Source organism: Cydia strobilella, chromosome 8 (assembly GCF_947568885.1).
Source record: "Cydia strobilella chromosome 8, ilCydStro3.1, whole genome shotgun sequence".
In the NCBI taxonomy this organism is placed as follows: Eukaryota; Metazoa; Arthropoda; class Insecta; order Lepidoptera; family Tortricidae; genus Cydia; species Cydia strobilella.
In genome coordinates this window covers 1,620,413-1,642,321 of record NC_086048.1, presented here as the reverse complement: position 1 = coordinate 1,642,321, position 21,909 = coordinate 1,620,413, and the positions used below count along the sequence as shown (strand labels likewise).

Genomic DNA, 21,909 nt, shown 5'->3' with positions numbered 1-21,909 from the left:
AGCCCCTCGGGAAAACCTCGGCAGGGAGCTCATTCCAAAGCCGAAAGAAATCCGCCCGCGGAAAGAAATTCCTCTTAAACCGCACAGTACGCGACCATTTAGGTTCTAGGGTGTGAGGATGAACACCCTACCGATGGCGAGCGGTGCGGTGATAAAAATGACTTACTTAACTGTATTAACATCCTATTATGTTCATCTTCTCTTCTTCTTCTTAGCCTTATACCCCATTTACTTGGGGTCGGCTCTCCTTATACGGCGTCGCTACGTCCGTCCTAGGTCGTCTCTAGTGGTATTCTTTTTTCTTTAAGATTCTTTTTTACAAGACCTATCCATGTTGTCTTGGGCCTTCCGCAGCCCCTGGGCTTTCACTCATCTCTGGCATCTAGCTCTATATAATTACATATGTTCATGACTATGCAATAAATGAAATATGATATGGTTGTCATGTTGGCTAGACCCCCAGTACCCATGAAAGCACTATGCAGTAATAAGGCGTGCCAAACACGATCAATAGTTGGCAGACTGCCACAAAGCTGACTCCAATGTCGGTAATGAAAGGGCTGATTGAAACCTAGGTCATGCCAGTATTTTGGAAGTAGGCTAACTTCAAAATACTTATTTTTGGGTCGTACGAATACATTTGTCCCGAGTCGATATTGTAGACATGTTAAGGGGCCCACTGACTATCAGTCCGCCGGACGATATCAGCCTGTCAGTTAGAACAAAAAGTTGACAGTTCCAAACAACTGACAGGCCGATATCGACCGGCGGACTGATAGTCAGTGGGCCCCTTAAGTAACATTTTTGCAGAAATGGTGACAAATTATTAGCAATTTTTTTTTATTTATTTAATAATTTTAATCAGACAACAAGGCCCATATTACGAATACCTTACAGACTAACATATATATGCATATTATTACAATAACTTAAATTAAACTAAAACTACTACTTAAATAACTAACTTAGCCCAACAGCACTCCTGTTGTCCATGTGCATGGCATTCCATTTTTTTACTATTGGACAATCTAACCTGTCCATAACAGTATTCAGAAGGCTGCTGGGGCTGTCACGGCACGGCGCATCAGGGAGGCCATTCTCTTGCGCATTATGGCTTGGAAGCCGTCCACGCGAGCTTCGGCAAACATTCCCGACGCACTGCAAAATCGAGGCAACCCCAACAACACTTTAATATTTTACAGAAAATACCATCATAATCATTAATTATACAGACAATTTCTTAAAAAAGTGTCCACAAATGTCATTTTCTTTTCCTTTCCCGAAAATATATTTAAATATTCAATTCAATAGCTTAGCATTAGTTATTTGAAGCGACGTTAAAATCCAGTAGCTTAGTTAACTTAACATTAAATTACAGCTGCTACATTTTATTTACCATACAGCAAAGATAATAGATAGGATAGAGGGGTATACTGTCGTGGTAAATTTTGTAGTTACAGTAAATTTACTGCCATCTATCGACACACGATTAAAACTAAAAATAAAAATATCAAATATGTATATATATACATATATGGAAAAATGTTTTTTTTTTTCATTTGTATTTATTATTTTTATATGATTTTGACCCATGTTCTTTCACTGATATGTGTTAAAATTGTTAAATAACAAACGAAACCGTCAACGCCATCTAGCCTCTAGCATCAAGGTTGGTATTGGTGGTAGCGCCATCTGTCCGAGAATCAAATTTTCTTGTTTTCCGAGGCACGTTTTTTCCTTAGACTTCATTCATCTCATACGGAGTTACATAGGTCTGTACCCTACAGTTTCATATCATTTTACCTAAAACATATCTCGTAACAAACCCAAACGCAAACTGAAATTTTAAAGCATCATACTCGTAATGCCACAAAATGCCAAAAACGCAGAGCAAACCACACCAATTCTCGCTCAGAACTATTATGTTAGACGCTTACATTCAGTTTTACTAACTTTTCGCAGACCGCAGCGGGCGACAAGCGGCGGAATATATAATATAGGTATATAGTTTGTCAAAGGACTGTCTCATTTCAAACATAGAGAGAATCATATTATCTTTGTCTTACACTAGTACTAGCACCCAAAAGAAAAGAATGAGTATAGTTTTTTTGTTCATATTTACTGACAATTTAGTTTGACCAACTATATACACTTCTGCAGCGCTTTATATTATAATTATAAGCTGTTATTTAAATGCGGTAATCGTATTAGTGTGCGTTTTGCTTGTTAAGTGACATTCAACGAGTGATTTGAACGTTTTGTGTACTGAACCAGTGGCGTAGCTATAGCTAGGCGTGAGCAAAGTAGTAGTAGTAGTAAACTCTTTATTGTACAAATATACACATTAAAAATTACATGGTACAAATAATAAGATGTACAAAGGCGAACTTATCCCTATGAGGGATCTCTTCCAGTTAACCTTTGAGTAGATGAGAGGAGAAAGTGAAAAGAGGGTGACAAATGTAGCAAAATGTACAACAAGGTACCAGAAAGATAAAGGATATAAATACATACAAAATTAATAGGATAAACATATAATATATTACACAAAAAGGAATGGGGAAAATACACTAAAAATTGGAAAAAAGTAGAAAAATATAAAGCAACATACAATACAAATATAGGCACATTAGTCAATCAGATAACCACAGCTTCTTTAACCTCTCCTTGAACGACGCAAGCGATTGCGCCTGTCTGAGCGAAACTGGCAGCTCATTCCACAGCTTCACTGAACGCACTGCGAAGGACTTGTTGTATCCACGAGATTTGTGAGAGGGGATGGCAAGTGATAAATTCGCGCTAGAACGGAGACGGTGGCCACTGCCTTCAGCCAGAAATTGAAATTTTTGAGAGAGGTATACAGGAGAAGAAGGTGTAAAAAGAACATTGAAGAGAAGAGAAAGAGTGTGAAGATCTCTGCGGCGGCGGATTGGAAGCCAATTGAGTTTATGACGGTAGTAAGATACATGATCGAACTTCCGTAGGCCGAAAATGAATCTTATACAGACATTCTGTAAGCGCTCTAACTTGTCCAAGAGCTCTTCTGTCATGTCAAGATTCACAGCGTCGCCGTAGTCGAGTAAAGGCAGTAACAGAGAGCGAGCGAGCATGGCTTTGGTGTCAAGTGGAAGAAAGTTCTGCAGGCGCCTTAAAGAATGGAGCGATCCAAACAGCTTTTTGCTCAATTCAGTGACATGAGGCGCCCAGGAAAGTGTCTGATCCATGGTGACCCCTAGATTTCTGACAGTGGGTGAGAAAGGAATTGGTATACCATCAAAGAAAATTCTAGGTGTCACCTGCTCAGACAATTTGGAGATGTAATAAGGACTTCCAAAAACGATCGCTTGCGACTTCATGGCGTTGACTTTCAACCCGAAAGATGAAGCCCACAAACAGACGGATTCTAAGTCGGCGTTAATTTGGCTTACGAGGGAATCGAAATCGTCAAGGTTGGCAGCTGAATAAATTTGCAGATCATCTGCGTAAAGGTGGTAGCAAGATTTTAAAGACTTAGTAATGTTATTTATGAAAATGGAGAAAAGCAATGGAGAGAGAATACCCCCCTGGGGGACGCCAGAAGAAAGTTCACACCAATCAGAAAGATTATCGTCAACTCGAACCCTCTGACGCCTCCCAAAGAGATAGCTGCGAAACCAGGACAATGAAGTGGGTGAAACATTAAAATGATTTAAAAAGGCTAAGAGAATGTCGAAATCAACTGTGTTGAATGCGCTGCTAAAGTCCAAGAGAACCAAAATTGTGATTTTTTTATTTTCTATATTAAGGCGAATGTCGTCGGTGACTTTAACAAGCGCAGTGGTAGTGCTATGCCCGGGGCGGAACCCGGATTGGAAAGGGTTAAAAAGGTTGTGTCTGTTGAGGTGCGAAGAGAGACGTCTATTGACAAAACGTTCAATTATCTTGGAAAGGACTGGTAGGATCGAAATAGGACGATATTGGGAAAACGAGGAAGGATTAGACACTTTAGGAAGTGGAATTATGTGGGCATTTTTCCAACATGAGGGAAAGACACCAGAGGAGATAGAAAAATTTATTATATGCGACAGTACAGGAGCAATTGAGTCCGCCACGAGCATAAGCATATCCAAGCTCAGATTATCATCACCGACGGCTCTAGTTTTATTAGACTTGAGTATTGAAATAACTTCTTGCGTGGTAATAGGGCCAAGATCAAAGAGAGCAATGTCTGAAAGCGGAGAATTGGCTAAAAGGGACAAAGAAGTTTGCTTGACAAGCGGGTCAAGGCAAACAGGGGAGGCGCTGAAAAATTGATTAAGAGCGTTCAGATCTAGAGTCTCGATAGCATTGGGTTTGGCCTTGCCAACACCAAGTGATTTTAAAAAACTCCAAAGCTTAGTGGGAGGACATTCGTCAATAGAGCGATGTATATATTTGCGCCTAGCGTCCCTGCAAGCCCTATTGCAACGGTTACGAAGCGATGTGTAAGCTCGATGATTAAGTTCCGAGGGATCGTGTCTTAGTCTTAGGCGAGCTCTGTTCCTTTTCTTCATTAGGTCCCTAATGTCTGAAGTAAGCCACGGGGCAGGAAAGTGTTTGACACGTGTGGGTTTTAGAGGAGCATGTCTGTGTGTGAGAGTGCATGCAAGTGCTGATAATTGTTTCTGTTAAAATAATGTGTAAAATGTGTAAATAAATACAGATATACCTATAGAAAAAAAAAGATAATATATAATTGTGTAAGTAAAAAGTGCTGATTTTATATAATCGGTTGTATATATAAACTTGCTATCGCCTCATTTACTCGCCAGCAGCTGTAAAAACAATAAAAATAAACTTTAAAATTGACAATACGAAAATCGTTACTCATATAACTAACATATTTAAGTATACCATCACTTAAACCGGCACAACTATAATTACTAAAAAGTTACACATTGTTAAAAGAAAAATACGCCTTTACTTCAGCAATAACAAAACGTACTGTCAAACTGACACATTCCAAAGTGATATTATCGTGCTGAATTTGACGTTTGTCTATAGTTGGCAATTGGGTTGGGTATAAATAAAATAATTATCAATTAAAAATAAGGAATGTCGGTAGAAGATGAGATTAAACTGTACATAATATAAAACAAGATACATTGAAGTTTATACGGTAACTAAAAGTAAAATAATACAACTAAACATAAACAACTATCGGGACCATGGGTCAACGGGCTTCTTCCTTGCGGCCCGGTTTGGGCGAGGGACTACCTGCGCCGACGCACCGCCAGCTGGAGTCGCGCCTGCGCCTGCGGCAGACGATTGCGGAGTCACTCCAGGTTGCTCCTGAGACTGCTCGGAGCTGGCCGCCACCCCTGAAGGCGTTGGCAATGCCTGCAACTCCGCCAGAGTAGTAATTTTACGCCGCGAACCATCCGGGCACACCACAACTATCTTACCATCACTGGTCCAGCTGCCCTTGACCCCATAAACTCGCCTGGCTTCGACAAAGACTGCATGCCGGGCACTAGTGAGGAACTCAGAGGCCGTGTAGCCCGACCCCTTGAGCAGTTTCTTTGCTGACCACACATCATTCCGGGTGCGCAGACAGACAAATTTAATCAAAATTGCCCTGGGTTTCTTTTTGGACGTACTCTTCCCAAGACGATGGCAGACTATAAAGGAAGACTCTGATATACCTCGCAATTGAAGTTTATCCCAGCAAATACTTGTCACTTTTTCGACTACTACCTCATCCTGAGCCTCCGGGACTCCATGCAGCAGCAGGATGTTGGATCGTGACCGGGTCTCCATGTCCTCAAGGGTGTGCAAAACAAGGTCCATCTGAGCCTGCAAGCCCGTTACAGCTTTCCAAATAAAACTTTTGAAATCATCAAATTGGTCCGTCACTGCCTCCGGGGCGCCTGAATCTTGTGCGGGGATGGATTTCTCAAAGTTGGCCATCCGGGTTTCAAAGAGCTTCTTCAGCTCCTCCATGTTTTTTTGCAACTTTGACAATTGATCCATTTGCTAACTGTAACACTATGACTTGCACAAACAGGAAATGAAATTTAAGTTTAGTTCTTCAATAAAGAGTGGTGAAAATAACTGTGGGCGGCACTGAGGTGATTATTAACACATATGTAATATTGTCAAGAATTAGAAAAACAGTTAAGTATTTTTTATCCCAAAATAAAAATCCGTAAATAAATTTGACGTGTGCTTCTTTCTTCTGCCTACCCTTTTTTTTCCTTTTTTCAAAGTGGTCAATCGCCTCGCGGCCTCGCGGAAGCCAACCCTTTTTATTATCTTGGGAAAGAAAAGGGCCTCGCAGATGCGACTTCGGCTACGGCCAGATTAGTTCACACTACTCCACTGTACTGAAACTATACCTGAATATATACATATTATATCTAGAAACAAAGAGCGACATTAGGTAAAAAAGTAGGTATCTATAAATAGGGTATTTTCAAATCTTTACTACGTGAAGTGAATATATAGGTTATAGGCTCAATATTAATAATGATTAACAATTTGTAATTAGTTTAAAATGGACACGAGATCCCCTGTAATACACTGTATATCGTCCTTGGTCATACTGAACAACTTTTATGCGAAAAAAAATTCTCCGTGGCTAAATTTCAGCTAATCAAATGTGGAAATTTTTTATGGATCGAAATCTGTTTTTTTGTCAATTTGTCTATATACCCACTTGTGTTGACGAAGTGCCCTAGTGACCTCATTACAAAATAAACCAGCATCAATTCAGTTAAGGTCGGTTCTACTTTAGAAGCAGTAGCCAGAGAGCTAGCTCCGGAAAAAAGGATACAATTTTGAAAGCAGTGGAGCTCAAACTATTTTCGCTATCTTTGTTACGTGCTATATTCGGGCGTCTGACAGCTATTTGAAGGTCAGGGTAGCAGACCAGCAAAGTTTTAAAGTCAACCGAAAACTTGGTCGTAAATTTAATGAGCCGTAAATTGTACACCCTCAAGTAATATTACAACCCTTTACTGGCCCGCCACTCTGGCATCTACCGATAAACTGCTAACCTTACACAGGCAGACGGATAGACGCTCGGATCTAGTAACATGGATAGTACAAGAAACTAAAGGGATTCATTGCTCTCGAAATTAAATATATTAATAAACCGGGTCTGTTTGGTCCGGGTTAAATGTTTCGCTCCATAACACATAAACGTGACATAACATAACACACAAACACACACACACACACACACACACACACACACACACACACACACACACACACACACACACGTGACGTAACATATAAACGTAAGTGACCCGGTTTAATATATTTAATATGGCAGTGCCTCACGGAAGTTTTGTTATTAAAATTGCTCTCAAAATTCTATAAGTTTTTCCGTCACTATCTCTTAGCCTGTAGAGAAAATGACAGTGTGCAATTTAGGGGAATCACGAGATTGCGTGATCCGGTGCCCTCGGCACTATCCAAATAAAATGTAAAGTTTTGCGTATCTCAGTCTGAATAGACAAATGTCGTGTTTAAATGGAACAATCCTTTTGATAAAACGACATTAGACATAATTCCCATTCGTGTTATAGATACGAAAGTGATGAAAGTCTGGTTGCTCACGCCATCACTCATGCATAAATGATCACGTCCCTAATAAATCACGTCGACGCAAAATGTACTTAAATATATTTTCAATTAAAAGGAAAGTAAATGACCTGACACAAGGACAGTCACTATAGAAAAAACCGGCCAAGTGCGAGTCGGACTCGCGCACCGAGGGTTCCGTACTTTTTACTATTTGTTGTTATAGCGGCAACAGAAATACATAATCTGTGAAATTTTCAACTGTCTAGCTATCACGGTTCATGAGATATATAGCCTGGTGACAGACGGACAGATAGACAGACAGCGGAGACTTAGTAATAGGGTCCCGTGTTTACCCTTTGGATATGGAAACCAAAAAATGATATTTCGCAAGTAGCTGTTCAACGTGGCAACGCGGCGAACGTGATGGGCTCCTTTGCATCTGGAGGGGCGCGGGGCGCATTTTGTGAATAGTTTTTGTGTTTGTTAGGTTCTAGTTTAGGTTAAGATTTTTGTAATGTTTTATTTGTATGACATGTATGTATGTATTGTGGACTTAATTGGTAAAGTAGCAAATTAAACATTAAATATAATATATATCTAGTGAATCTCTAATTCACTTCCCGAATCGCGCCGTAGTAGGTTAAAGTAGCCGGCAAACATACTTAGCTCTAACGTAGCGAAGCTCACGTACATAGATACAACACATACATAGATAGAACACATACATAGAGCAGCTATAAAGGCACTTTGATTAAGCATTCACTCAAGACTAATTCATTCTACTTTGTGGCAACTTCCCAAGCACCCACGTAAAACATCATAGCAACCAGTTATTCCAGTGTTTTGCTAGCATAATTAAGTAGGCGTTTTAAAATAATAACACATTTAAGATGGGCCGAATATGGGCTTTGCCAAATACGAATATTCGGTTCAACTCATACCGAAACTGCCTAAAACGCTGGAAACAAAACTATTCAGGTTCGCGGCTTCTGGCGGTAGCGCGGTCGCATTTTTATCGCTTGTCACCATGCCTGATAACGTATTTATTCTGACCCTTCCCCTCCCGACCGACCGGGCATGTTTATGAAAAGAAACCGGTAACTTCTCATCTCCGCGCTAACTAGCGGACGCCCTAAAAAATTGCTTATTCGGTAAATATTCGGCAGTTCGAATCGAACTATTCAGCCGAATACAAACATTGAATTATATGCCGAATATGCCGAATATTACCGAATATTCGGCCCATCTCTATAACACATATACATATGTATAGATCTGCTGTAAAGGCAGTTTGCACTCAACACTGATTCGATTTAGTTTGTCGCATTAACTTTCTTCTCAAGCGCCTACGTAAAGCATTATAGCAACTAGTTATTCCAGCATTTTGCTAGCATAATTAAGCAGGCGTTATAAAATAGTGAAAATAAAAACGTGAAGTTTGAAACGCAATAACGCCAATAACAGTAGTGTGCCAAGGCCTGGCTGCTGGCGTAATTAAGTAGCGTTTAAAAAAACTAATTAACATATATATTGATCGGCTATAAATGCAGTTTGATTAAGCATTCACTCAAGACTGATTCTATCTACTTTGTCGCATTATGGTCGCATTCTAGTTCTTCCCAAGCGCCTATGTAAAACATTACAGCAACCAGTTATTTCAGCGCTGCTAGCATAATTAAGCAGGCGTTTTAAAATAGTGAAAATAAAAACGTGAAGTTTGAAACGCAATAACAGTGTGCCAAGGCCCGGCGGCTGGCGAATGGCCAAGCTGCAGATGTCACACCGCTAAAGCTTGCAGAGTTTTATTGTGGAAGTGTGAGGTTTAAACTTCTAAAGCTCGCATATTGTGGGCCGTTTTATGTGGAAAACATGGCTGGGTTTTAAGCCTACATAATCATGTTTTTGAGGACAAGGGTTGCGGGTGTTTTTGCGAATTTATTTTTAATGAAGTCGGACAGTTCGTTGTTGCAGTATTTATTTCGTTGAGGCTTAAGTTGGCTTAACCGAAAGTAGCATGATATAATTTAATTAACATCACTTTAACTAATTAAGGATCGTGATGTGCAAAACATGGTTTCTACATTACGTTACAGTGATTTGTAATCGACAATCTTAATTATGATTGGGCGCAGTTCACCACTCTTCGTGCTGAAGGTTCTTGGGGGAGACTACAACAGTTACTGGCATGACTATAATAACTTACGATCTACGTAGCGAGCGTATACGAGCGTACTACGTAGGCGAACAAAACGCGAACGCGAAGCGAAGCGATGTGGCGCGGAGTGAATCAATCCTTTGATACCTATAGAAGTGTCCTAGGTACGTGGGGTGGGCGAAGATATTGGACCCAATGGGAAGGAGCTTTGAAATAAGGTGCCCAACGTGACCCGATTACCGGAATTGTTACGAACTTACAATAGTGTTACGTGATCGAAGCTAGCTTTAACCCTGAGGGCCTATCGCGAACCACGTTCGACGTGTTGCCTCCCTGTCACACTTACGTACGAATTTGCAAGAGCGACAGAGAGGCAACTCGTCGAACGTGGCTCGCGGTAGGCCCTCGCTTTTGAACGTGACTACAGTTCAGACGTTGCACATAGGTAACAAGATATTTGGGGACCTATATTTGCCGCAATACCAATTGACGACTGAGATCATAACGCTATCCTATCTCCTCTACCCTTGTTAAGACCAACCAAGAGTGAAAGAGATGGCATTATGGCCTGACTTGCCACTTACTTTTGCGGCAAGTTGATAAAAAACTCCAATCGAAATTTGAATAATGTATGGAAATAGTCACGTGACTTTTCGTAGCTTCTGTCATCGCGATATTTTTTTTTGGCGTTTGTCGATGTACGATTGGCATCTTAGCTAGTCCCCCTGGTACCCACAGCGTTGAAAGATAGGTAACCTAGCTAATACAAAACTAGGATTTCTTGTCACATTTTCCTCGTACTTAATTAAGCACACAATCAAATATTACGATTTTTCGAATTTCTCAAGACAAATATAACATAGATTTTTATGGAAAATTAAGGTCAATGTGGGGTAGACATATACATGGGTATACATAGACTTACAATTTTTGATTGGAAAGACCATCATAGGGCAAGAAGTCTTCTTCTCGTACATCACAGGACAATCTATCCTGGGTTGTCTGTGTTGCCAGGTTTTGTGTCCTCATCTCTTTTTCGACATTGGACCACCATATTGCTGGTCTTCTGCCTCTTCCCCTGGGGTTGCTTGGGATGTTCATAGCCTTTCTCACTGTGTAGTTTTCGTCCCTTCGCATAACGTGCCCATACCACCTCATTCTACTCTCTTTGAGTTTTTCGGTAATAGGCGCTACCTTGAACGAGCCGCGTACATGTTCATTGCTAACCTTATCGAGTCGCGTGACACCGCCGGCCCACCTAAGCATTTTCATTTCCGCGACGTGGAGTCTTTTTTCATGCACTTTCGTTAGAAGCGACGAAAGTGCTTGTAGACAGATATACCTGTAGGGCTAAGATGACCATGCCTGTCACGTTCTAACAAATATGTAAGTGCGAAAGTGACGCATGGCATGACATGTGATAAAAATGCGACCATGCCCAAGTAACATTTTAGCGATAAAACTAGTTCTATAAAAGCTGACTATTATTTCGATTAAACACTGATAGCGATAGTGCGGCCTAAAATTTAGCGATATAGCACGCTATAACTCTCTTATAGTCGGAATTAGGCACCGACGTTAGTGCTTGAAGCTCTACAGTGGTTCATTTTATGTGCAATAGTGATAAACTAGTGATATAATAGTGCTACAATAGGGATTATTCTTGCCGAAAGTGATAATAAAGGGTTAAAGTAGCAGTATTTTTACTTATAGTTCTAATAATCTTACAGTGTTACAAGAACGCTGCAGTAGTGAAAACAATCGTTTGTAGTTTTAAAATGTCAAAATATTTAATACAATTTCCAATAATCGCTCATAGTGTTGCGTGACGTAGTCAGACAGATTGTTTATAATGGCGACAGCTTCAGATTCAGATTATTTATTGGTAAAAATAATACAATTTTTTACACGTCATATTTCCAAGTGCTTTAAGATTAGACTTAAATGTACGATAGATATAATTAAATACAATTATAATATAATATAATTTTTAATGCTTGATGGATTATTGGAATTATTATTACCTGGTGAGTACACAGCAAAGTTTCACGACACGTATTAGAGAATTCAACTGAAATTCTATTGCGGTTATTACTTTTCTGTCATTATATATGGTATTTTACATCTCAATTTTCAAGCGCCTTGTAAATATACATGTTTTGATAAATATTGTACACTAAAAATACTTGCCAATTTTTTTTTTTTTTTTGTAAGTAAGTTAATTATAATCTTTAGTTTTTTGAATGGTTATGCTAAACATACTAGATATTGTAATATCAGAACAAAATGACCTTAACAATTACTGCTTTATTACTAGATATTTCAAGCATTTTTGTGTTTGTTTGTAAACAAAATGGCGTAAATGATTATTAACACTTATGTCGTAGTTTAGAGCTTTTGGGCCTATTAAGGCTATATTTGATGTGGTATTCAACCTTAAACAACAATGTATCACGATAAACCATTTAAGGTTATAGAAAGAGGTATCTTATACCTGAAATACTTAAAAATAACTTTAAGCTGTAATAATGTTCGCACAAACACTCTTGAAGAGCTACGGTTCCATACTGCTGTTAAAGCACTTCTAGCACTAAAAAACTACGTGATTTAACAGGGAAAATTATGTCGGTTGTATCACTATATTACTAAGAGCTATAAGAACTGTTGCCACTCTTAAATGGCTTAAGAGTATTTTTATAGCTTCTGTAACACTGTAGGCGGCATTAAGCACTAAAAGGTAAACATAACACGATTATAGAGCTATAGCGCGAGTAAGTTATAATGGGCACCCCAAAAGAACCTTCAGCGTTAAAATCTACTTAAAGTGGTAACCATAATATATAAAGAGGCAGCTAATACCACCTTATTACAGCCTTTAGCTGCATTATAAAATCATATGTCTATTATATCACCTTACTAGCGCCAGTGTATTAATAAGACCGTTTATTTCCATATATAGTATCACCTAAAACTATTATTATGGGTCTTATAAAACTACTATGTCACTCAGGACTCTAAATGAGTTGTTGTTATGGCTAATGTGTTTGTTGGGTGATACCGCTGCTGATTCACATTGATGACATTGATCTTAGTAACTAAACCATGATTCTACAAGACTACTGTGTTAGGCTCAGCAATTGCCTTGAGCCTACATAATTCACACCTTCCATAAGCCCGAACAATTACCTAAACGGCCTGCAAACATGGATCTAAGCCCTAACTGTTACGTAAAGCTAGCTAGGGTTGTCACAATCTCACCCATCCTCCATTTCGAAAGAACGTTTTTATTTTTTAATCATTAGAAAGAACTTCGCAGAAATAAGCACAAGAGGATTTATCGAGCACTATATAATAATTTTAGTTATAGGCAGTATTATTAGTATTACTTAATAAGAAAGGAGGCCTACATCTCTAAGATGACACCCTGGCTGGGTTTCATTTGTTCAGTATTGAGCACATCCTATAGATAGGTTAGGTTAGGTTAGGTTTGTTTTATGGCAATCCTGAAAAGTTACGCGTTTCTGAGAAATACCAAATTATGACTAACAAAAATGAGGACAAACAATACATTATGACTTAAAACTATATGGGAAACAATAGACCCATGTACTATCAACATGTCAAAGAACTGCCCATTGGTGGGCTTCATGTCTTTCTAATAATGCATGTTCACGATTTGTCATTTGTTTTTATGACAAAATGTAAACACACGTGCCAACTGCCAACCCTACTCATTTTCACATAACGCATACGTCGTCATCAAGCCTTTTTCAGTTCGCAAACAGTCTTTTCACTCAAATGAAAGTGATTACAAAGGAATTTCAAACCTAACACCCTCTCTTAAAGCACACATTCAATTGCGCAAACACATAGGTAATTAATTTCCAGCTGAGATTGTGATAAACGGGAATCTTCCGTGCAATATTATGAAAGCGCTCTTAAGGCCTTTAGGTTCTGTAGTTTCTAAGACAAGATTTAAGGAATTTTTCATTTCAGTTTAAGTTGAATTCATGAGTTTCATTCATGTTAGTCTTTACGTGAATCGTTTTCTTTTGTACGTGTCTCTTTTTATAAAAGCGAGGTTTGAACTTTGAACCCATGACCTCCCTTGGTTTGCAATTGGCAAAACGCTCGCTGCGTCAAGTAAAAGTTACAAAGTAAAAAGTAATCCTAACAAATTTTGTTGTTAAATAATATACTTACTACACTGCGCTCCAGAACAGGCATAGCTGACGTAGGGGAGAAGACCGCTAGGCTGAAGTGGGACTGGGCAGGTCACGTCTGCCGCATGCATCCGGATAGGTGGGCTAGTATAGCCACCAAGTGGATGCCGCAAAAGAAGCGCGGACGTGGCAGGCCCAGGCGGAGATGGCGGGACGACTTAGACACCTTCACTAATAACTGGCCGGAAACAGCTCAACAACGGGAGTCATGGAAATCAAAGGGAGAGGCCTTTGCCCAGCAGTGGGACACTACAGGTTATAAAAAAAAAGATTATCTAGGTTCAGTGATGTAAATTAAGACTATATAGGTATATATATATATTTATGTACTATATATAATACGAATACTAATGTCAAATTCATCACTCCAAAACTATACGCTTTATCAACATTCGACAAATCCTTCGAAACACAATATTCTGCGATTTCAAGAAATACCTATCAATAAAATGTGTCAAATGTCTCCCCAACCGATTTACACACAATTTTTTCAACCCAATAGATCTTAACCCAGTATCTCAATAGGTAAGTTCCCCAACAATGGGCGTCCCAAATAACATCGCAACAAATGGAAACAAAGACAGTGCCATTAGAGCAAGAAAGTTCCAAGGCCTCGAGTTTGCTGCAGCTGCAGGAAATTGAAGAATGCCTTTTATAGTAGTTTATTGCGTCTGTAACGGTTTTTTACGGTTCCGTACACAAATGGTAAATACGAGACCCTATTACTAAGACTCCACTGTCCGACTGTCTGTCACTAGGCTGTATTTCATGAACCGTGATAGCTAGACAGTTGAAATTTTCACAGATGATGTATTTCTGTTGCCGCTATAACAACAAATACTAAAAAGTACGGAACCCTCGGTGGGCAAGAGTCGAGACCGACTCGCACTTGTCCGGTTTTATTCTTTGCTGCTACCAGGATGGATTTTGTGTCACAGCACAGCGCATTTTGTTGTCAACAATTATGTATGCATGATATCAAATCAGATCAAATTTAGTTCATTAGGGATGTTGACATGTATCGCGAATGTATACAATTTTATGTGATTTACCATAGCAGGGAATATTAGAATGCTGCAAATCATATTTTGTAAGTGTGAATATGCGTAATAAATTAATTAAAAGTATTTAAAATAATGCCCAGCATCATGTGACTGCAAACGCAAATCGGAGCACGTGACGTCACGGTGTGAGAAACACACACAGACAAGTTGTCAAACCTGGGGTCGTAGCACGGTACGCTTATCACCATGCCTGTCACGTTCTAACAAGTATGTGAGTGCGAAAGTGACGCACTTAGTTATAGGCGAACCATGCTGCGCGGGCTGGTGGTCCTCCGGCACCGACAGTCGCTTGTTTATCACCTCGTTTCATCATCCAGATCACGTGACAGCTTGAAACGTCGATTTTTTATTGAAAATTAAAGAATTTATTTTTTTGCAATAATTACGTATCTATCTTTAAAATGAAAATTCTAAAAGATAGTCAACATCCCTATTGCTGTAGCTGTAGAACTACTACCAATTCAAGCGTAGAAGGGGAGAATCGACCAGAGCGCCAATTAAATTTACTTATTTGACCTACCGTAATAATTACCTATTAGTAAATTATTCTGCCAATATTTTTTTTAGTTACAATAATCCTGACATGTCTGGGAAATCCTGACATATAGCAACAAAGACTGTCAGGATTTCCCAGACATGTCAGGATTATTGTTTCTTTGTCAGGATTACGGGGGACTTGGCCAGTGCCAGGGTTTTTAGAAACCTCCGCGAACCACTAAGAAGCCACCTAAAAGTTTGGAATTGGGTAAAGGCAAGGGAAGGTTCAGCTACAGCATATGGTTAGCGAATTAAGGGGCTACTATAGCTGAAAAGTTTTGGAATAATGTTTTTAATGATTGTTTTTATATTTTATCGTGGCAATGGTAAAGGTAAATCGTGGTCGTTATCGTCCACGTTGGAGAAATAATGGCCGCCCAGTAATGTCAGGCAAACACACTAATATTAGAAACATTGGGTCAAAATAAAAATGTGTAGGCAATCCTCATAGGTACTGTTTGTCTTGTCCCGAGCAAAATAAACTATGTTTCTCTTACCCCACATGACCTTAATGGTTTTTTGTATTCTAAAGAAAACCAACAAATCGAAATTTATTTGAACAGAATTTCTGAGAAACAATAAACGCCTCAACGAAGTTATCAAAAGCCCAATCGAAGAAACCATAAATAAAAATAATTCGCCAACAAAATTATTAAACGGTTATTTGATTCAAATTTAATTTCCGACACCTTATCGGCCGGAACCGGTAGTCGATGGAGGTTCAAAGAGATTTTAATGAAAGCAGTTTCGAGAATTGGTTTAAAATCGTTCGATAGGACATTTTTGGGGACTCGATCGACGTACGTAAATTAAGTTCGACACTATTACTTATTCAGTGGTTCGGCACATTAAACATAGCAAGTTTTATTAATGATGATGACAATACGTAGAGGTATACAAAAGGTGGTGGGTACAAGGCAGGAGTATGGTCGAGTTCACAAACATTTTTGCAAACCAAAGTTCACCATAGAAATCATAACGTGACCTATAGCAAACGGCCCAGATCTGAACCGTTGGCTAACCGACGCAAACTGTCAAAACACTTGAGTGTGACTCGTTTGAATATGAAGAGAATACTCACCAAAATTTTGTAACTAATAATAAATGAATAAATGTTTTTTTTTCGTTTCAGAAAAGGGCAAGTACCTTGGATCGCCGTGCGAGTTCACATGCAACCCGGCGCTACTCCACGTGTTCTGCGACCCGACGTCAAATTCCTGTCAATGCGACCCCAAGCACCCTGTCAATCTTGGCGTCGCGCGCGGCTGCGCTAAAGGTACGGTTGAAACCTTAGAAGGTCTATTAACCCCGCCCCACCTAGAGCTGATATCAATCCAAGTTTATTCACATTTGAGGGACTACCGCCAAAATCGAAAAACGATATCTGCTTCTCTATTTCTCTTGCGTATTAGAACGATAGAGAGGTAGATAAAATAATTTCGAATTACGTTTTTCGCGGTGCAAACTAAAACAGAAGCCCTGTTTTAGTTCGATTTGTGTGGAACCTCTCTGGGGTCATCCGGACGGATTTCTAAATGATGATGATAGCTATACGTCCGTTGTTTTACTGGAAAACGAACCGTGCTACATGACTACGTCCAGTTTTATATGTGCCTACCGACCGACAGCTACAAACAAAAAAACAACGTCGTGACCTTCTTCTTCTTCTCAAGCGCTAAAGATGTATGGGTATCGAGATGACAGCTATGCGAACGAAATATCACGTGATTGTTTCCTTAATATCTTTGAGTTAGTACCAGTGTTTTTTCATAGAGTCATCATTTCATAGAGGTTTGACGTTTAAAATAACACCTGCACTGCGTGTGCTGTCAAAACCTCTGCAGACTTTTCTTGGTTTAACTCTATTTAAGTTTCGATTTTCGTTTTCTAGACTATAAACGATCGCACTTGCCTATGCCCCTTTATTATTAATATTATCATCTATCTTATTTTACTATCTATTGTCTTCAGAAAATGAGTAAGCTGATATCATCAAGAAATTCGGTCTCTTCAATTTAATCGTGCAATATGCTTCATTAACACACCGTAGATTATGAGAAGTGGACAGCTTGATGTCCGTTATTAACGGACTTTTAATAACCACTTTATCCAATTTTACTACCAAATATAACATGGGAGAGCTTTAGCGTTACTAAAGGGGCCCACTGACTATCAGACCGCCGGACGATATCGGCCTGTCAGTTGTTCGGAACTGTCAAATTTTTGTTCTAACGAACAGGCCGATATCGTCCGATGGTCTGATAGTCAGTGGGCCCCTTTAGTAACGCTAAAGCTCTCCCACAAACTTACGAGAAACGGAAATTCTTTTGAACACCTATTTAACTAAAGCGGGTTTTATCTGGGATAAGAAGGAAAAAAAAGGTTTCCAATAAGTCAGTCGATCAGTGGGCCCCTTTAACTAACTTAACTCTAGCACTATCCGCAAGACACTGCAAGAGTGCCTTTGTCAACTTTACTTTTAAAACTCCTAAGCTGATAACCAACTTTATAAAGAATATCTGGGAGACCGAGCTTTGCTCGGAAAACCTACAAAAACTCAAAAATGCGCGTTTTCCCAGAGGTAAGACCTAGATAGATCAATTTTTCGCCCCCGAAACCTCCATTTAGCAAATTTTATCGAAATCGTTGCAGCCGTTTCCGAGATCCCCGAAATATATTAATATATATACAAGAATTGCTCGTTTAAAGGTATAAAGATATAATATTTAAAACCTTCGCGCTTTGAACACATATTAAATCACATTTATAATTGGGTCTACCTGTGTGGAAACGTCGGTAAATAAAGGTAACAAAATAAATTATAGACCCGTTTTATCCGTTTTTTGTCCGTAAAACGTATAACTATGTATAACGCCAAAATAACTTAATTTACAGTGGTGAAGGGTAGAATAAGTTTTCTGCCAACAAACTGCTATGCAGTTTGGCAGATAAGTAGCAACAATTACTGTACCTCTTTTTTACTAATAAATAAATTGAATTTTTTTTTTTATAAAGATAGGTACTTATAAGCAAATTTCCATTCCAGCAAAAAAGCTCGGCGAGCAATGCTTCTATCGGCAGACGTGTCAAGCGTTCGACCCCCACGCGTCATGCGTCCAGGTCAACCACAACGCGTTCTGCCAGTGCGATCCCGGGTACCACAGTACGACACACAGTCGGCCCACGCAGAGAGTGTTTTGCACTGAAGGTAAGCTAAGGGAGGACATTATGCAGCTTAACTACGTGAGTACTGCGGCCCAATTCGAACAATGCTTATAAGAAGTCACAGCGGTACGATAAGGATCTGTCAGTGTCAAAAGTGACGTTTTTTTAATTGAAGAAATATCACTTTGGACACGAACGTTTAAAATTTCCACATAATCCAAATCTAAGGGACTATCAAAGTCTCACAATCAACAATGTTAATGAACCTCTCCTAAGATGATATCATTAACATGTACTTTCTCTCAAGGTTCTTATCCTGACGATCATTCTGTTGGTCTTTCATGCGATTAAACCAAGGTTCTCAATCTTCTCCTATTTGCAGACCTCGTGCTGCTGACAGCGGATATGCCGACGCTGCTCGGCGTAGCGTCGGGCATCTTCGTGCTGGGGGGATTACTGTGCATGGTGTTGCACCTTTACACACGGGCGCGCTACCACCCTGCGCATCTCGCCGACGCTCGGCTCACACCACCGTGTTTGTACTCGCTCAACGACACACATACCGGTAAATTAATATTAATTTAAGCTCCAGAAGAAACGCTTCTCATGAAGATAATTCTCAAAATTTCGCCATCACCACGGTGACGACCATATGCTGTAGCAAGAGCACAACCTTCCCTTTCTTCTGCCCAACTCCAAACTTTTATCTATATTCTAGTGCTTATAAGTAGTTAAGGTTCCTAAAAATCCTGACACTCGCGAAGTTCCCCCGCAATCCTGACAAAGGACCCAAAATCCTGACATGTCAGTTGAAATCCTGACATATGGCAACCCTAAACGGAACTCAATAGGCTAAGGAATGTTTTGTTTCCAGGCGGCACTTTAAGCGCAACCCGCGCTTCCTCGCGCGCCTCGTCCCGCTCGGGCGGCACGGGCGCCACGCTGGAGTCGGACTCGTCGCGGCGCGCGTCGCGGCGCGGCGGCGGCGTGCCGGTGTCGGCGTCGCGCGCAGGTGCGGCGCGCGCGGCGGCCATCTTGCTAATCTCGCGCCACCTGAAGGCCGTAAGGCGGGACGGCGGCGCGCACGCGCCCAAGTGCGCCGCCAAAGGTGATAACGATGTATGCAGCGCGCCTTCCCATAATGCACGTTCGGTGTGCGGCGGCCGGGTGCGGCCTGGGTGTTGTACGACTGATCTTCAAAATGCCAAAGTTTTTTAAGAAAATTTGCAGTCAAGCTTATTACTCTTGTTAGTAATTAATAGTAACACTGGTAGTGAAAATAATGCAGTGGGTACTTAAAGGGCTCATGTCGCGGTCGCCATGTAAAGAAGAAATGCGAGAGAACGAGCCAAAAAAAAGCAAATATTAACTAAATACTGATTTATTTGTTTAAGCATGTAGATTACCTAGAGTTGAATTGTGGTTAAGTACGTCATTAACGTCATTATCCACTACAATAGCGTTAAGCACCTTTACATTGGAACTACACGCTGAGTCGGTGATTGTTTACATAGGTACGTTGTTGATGAGAGATACGTTAGCCTTCCGTCACAGCCAATACTACAGATAGTAACAAACAGACTATTGACTGCGAAGTGCGAGCAGATAAACATAGGTATCCAAATATTCTAAATTGATTGTCAATTTTCTCCACGCTTTCTCTTGAAGAGAGAAACAGGATTGCTTTGGCGATCAGTTGTGAACCCACATTTCAAATGGTCTCCTACGTGACTCTCGAATTTCTACGCTCATCTTCATCGCACTGTTAAGGATGCCCTAGTCGTGGAGCATGCTATTGGGCCATTCTCTGAGAATATGTCTGCGGTTGCATCTAATTGCCACCACTCTTTTCATACATTTTGTATGGGTCGCGGCGATTAGACCGCAGACACGTTTTTTGAGAATGACCCTATTGTAAACCAGATCACACCTGAAACTGCCCAGTAAAATCGTTCTTCTCAGTCCAACTTCTACGAGTAGTACGAGTAAATATGTACCTACCACTATCCAGCTTTGGCAATCAGGCTCATATACATATGTCCTTATTGTAGTCGATATGTTTCTAATTCCTGATCGCTTCACCTTTAATTGCCGTACCGTGGAGGAACATAACATATTTACCGTTAGTGAAACATACGTATCTATAACACTAGTTCAATGTTATACGAAGAGCACTTTATCTCTTACAGCAGATCGAGTCTGTATTTAGAAGTAAAGTTCTTGAAAATAATAATATAATAAGTTTATTTAATCGTATGGCGTCATAAACATTCTATATAAAATTAGGTAATAGTCATAATAAAATAATTATAAATCTACATTCAGGGTCCCACGCCACGAGATTACGTCAGGTGTTATTTTAAACAGATCTTCCGGTGCGCCTGCAAAAAAGTGCAGAGGGCAGCGCTGTATAATGTGCTCAACGGTTTGAACCTCTTCACTACAGTAGCAGAAAGCAGCAATATAATAATAATTCAGCCTATATACGTCCCACTGCTCCATGGGTACAGGCCTGGACAGGATTGGGGACTTCAAATACATCTTTGAATTTCTTCGCAGATGCATGCAGGTTTCCTCACGATATTTTCCTTCACCGAAAAGCTAGTGGTAAATATCAAATGATATTTATTTTTCTTACACAAATTCCGAAAATCTCATTGGTTCGAGCCAGGTTTTGAACCTGCACCCACGGATTGAAAGTCGGACGTTATGTCTATTCGGCCACCACTTGAAAATAATATTGAAATATCCAAAACAAATTAAAATTAAATCCACTTTCTTTTTCGGAAAGTTTTGTAGCAGTAGGCATATGAAACATCAGAAACATGAGAGCCACTCTGAAGTTCAAATCGAGGCAATGACCAAACTTAGTATAGTCATGAAGAGACTATACAAATAAACTTAACAGCGAATATGCTGAGTTGTATGGCTTTGTGCCAACAAACAAAAGCACAGCGATACCTTTTCTCGGATACATTCAGGACATTTTCCATGGTTTTGATGAGCTAATCGTTGCTTCGATTTCGGAAATTCGGAGATAGAAATTCGAGAGTATAGCACCCGTCCGCCGCGAGTGTCGCATGGGACGTCCCGTTAGTTGTTGCGTTGGTGTTAGCAGCGCGAGTCACGACGCACATGATGCTCCAAATATGCCCGATGAGTCAATATTGCTGTCCTTCTATTTCATATTAATCAATTTCAAGGAATCCCATCA

General features: G+C 40.0%; 2 protein-coding genes across 2 annotated transcripts in view; both read left to right on the top strand.

The window, feature by feature from the left end:
• LOC134743479 (uncharacterized) overlaps positions 1 to 21,909 on the top strand; it is a 64,084-nt gene that overhangs the window by 36,295 nt on the left and 5,880 nt on the right. Inside the window, exons 3-6 of the mRNA XM_063676927.1 lie at positions 16,663 to 16,806; positions 18,577 to 18,738; positions 19,078 to 19,260; positions 19,570 to 19,707. Of these exons, the coding sequence (XP_063532997.1) occupies positions 16,663 to 16,806; positions 18,577 to 18,738; positions 19,078 to 19,260; positions 19,570 to 19,707 (627 nt within the window). The remainder of the gene's footprint in view (positions 1 to 16,662; positions 16,807 to 18,576; positions 18,739 to 19,077; positions 19,261 to 19,569; positions 19,708 to 21,909) is intronic.
• Positions 1 to 21,909, top strand: part of LOC134743375 (uncharacterized) — a 548,210-nt gene that overhangs the window by 524,752 nt on the left and 1,549 nt on the right. The window lies entirely within an intron of this gene.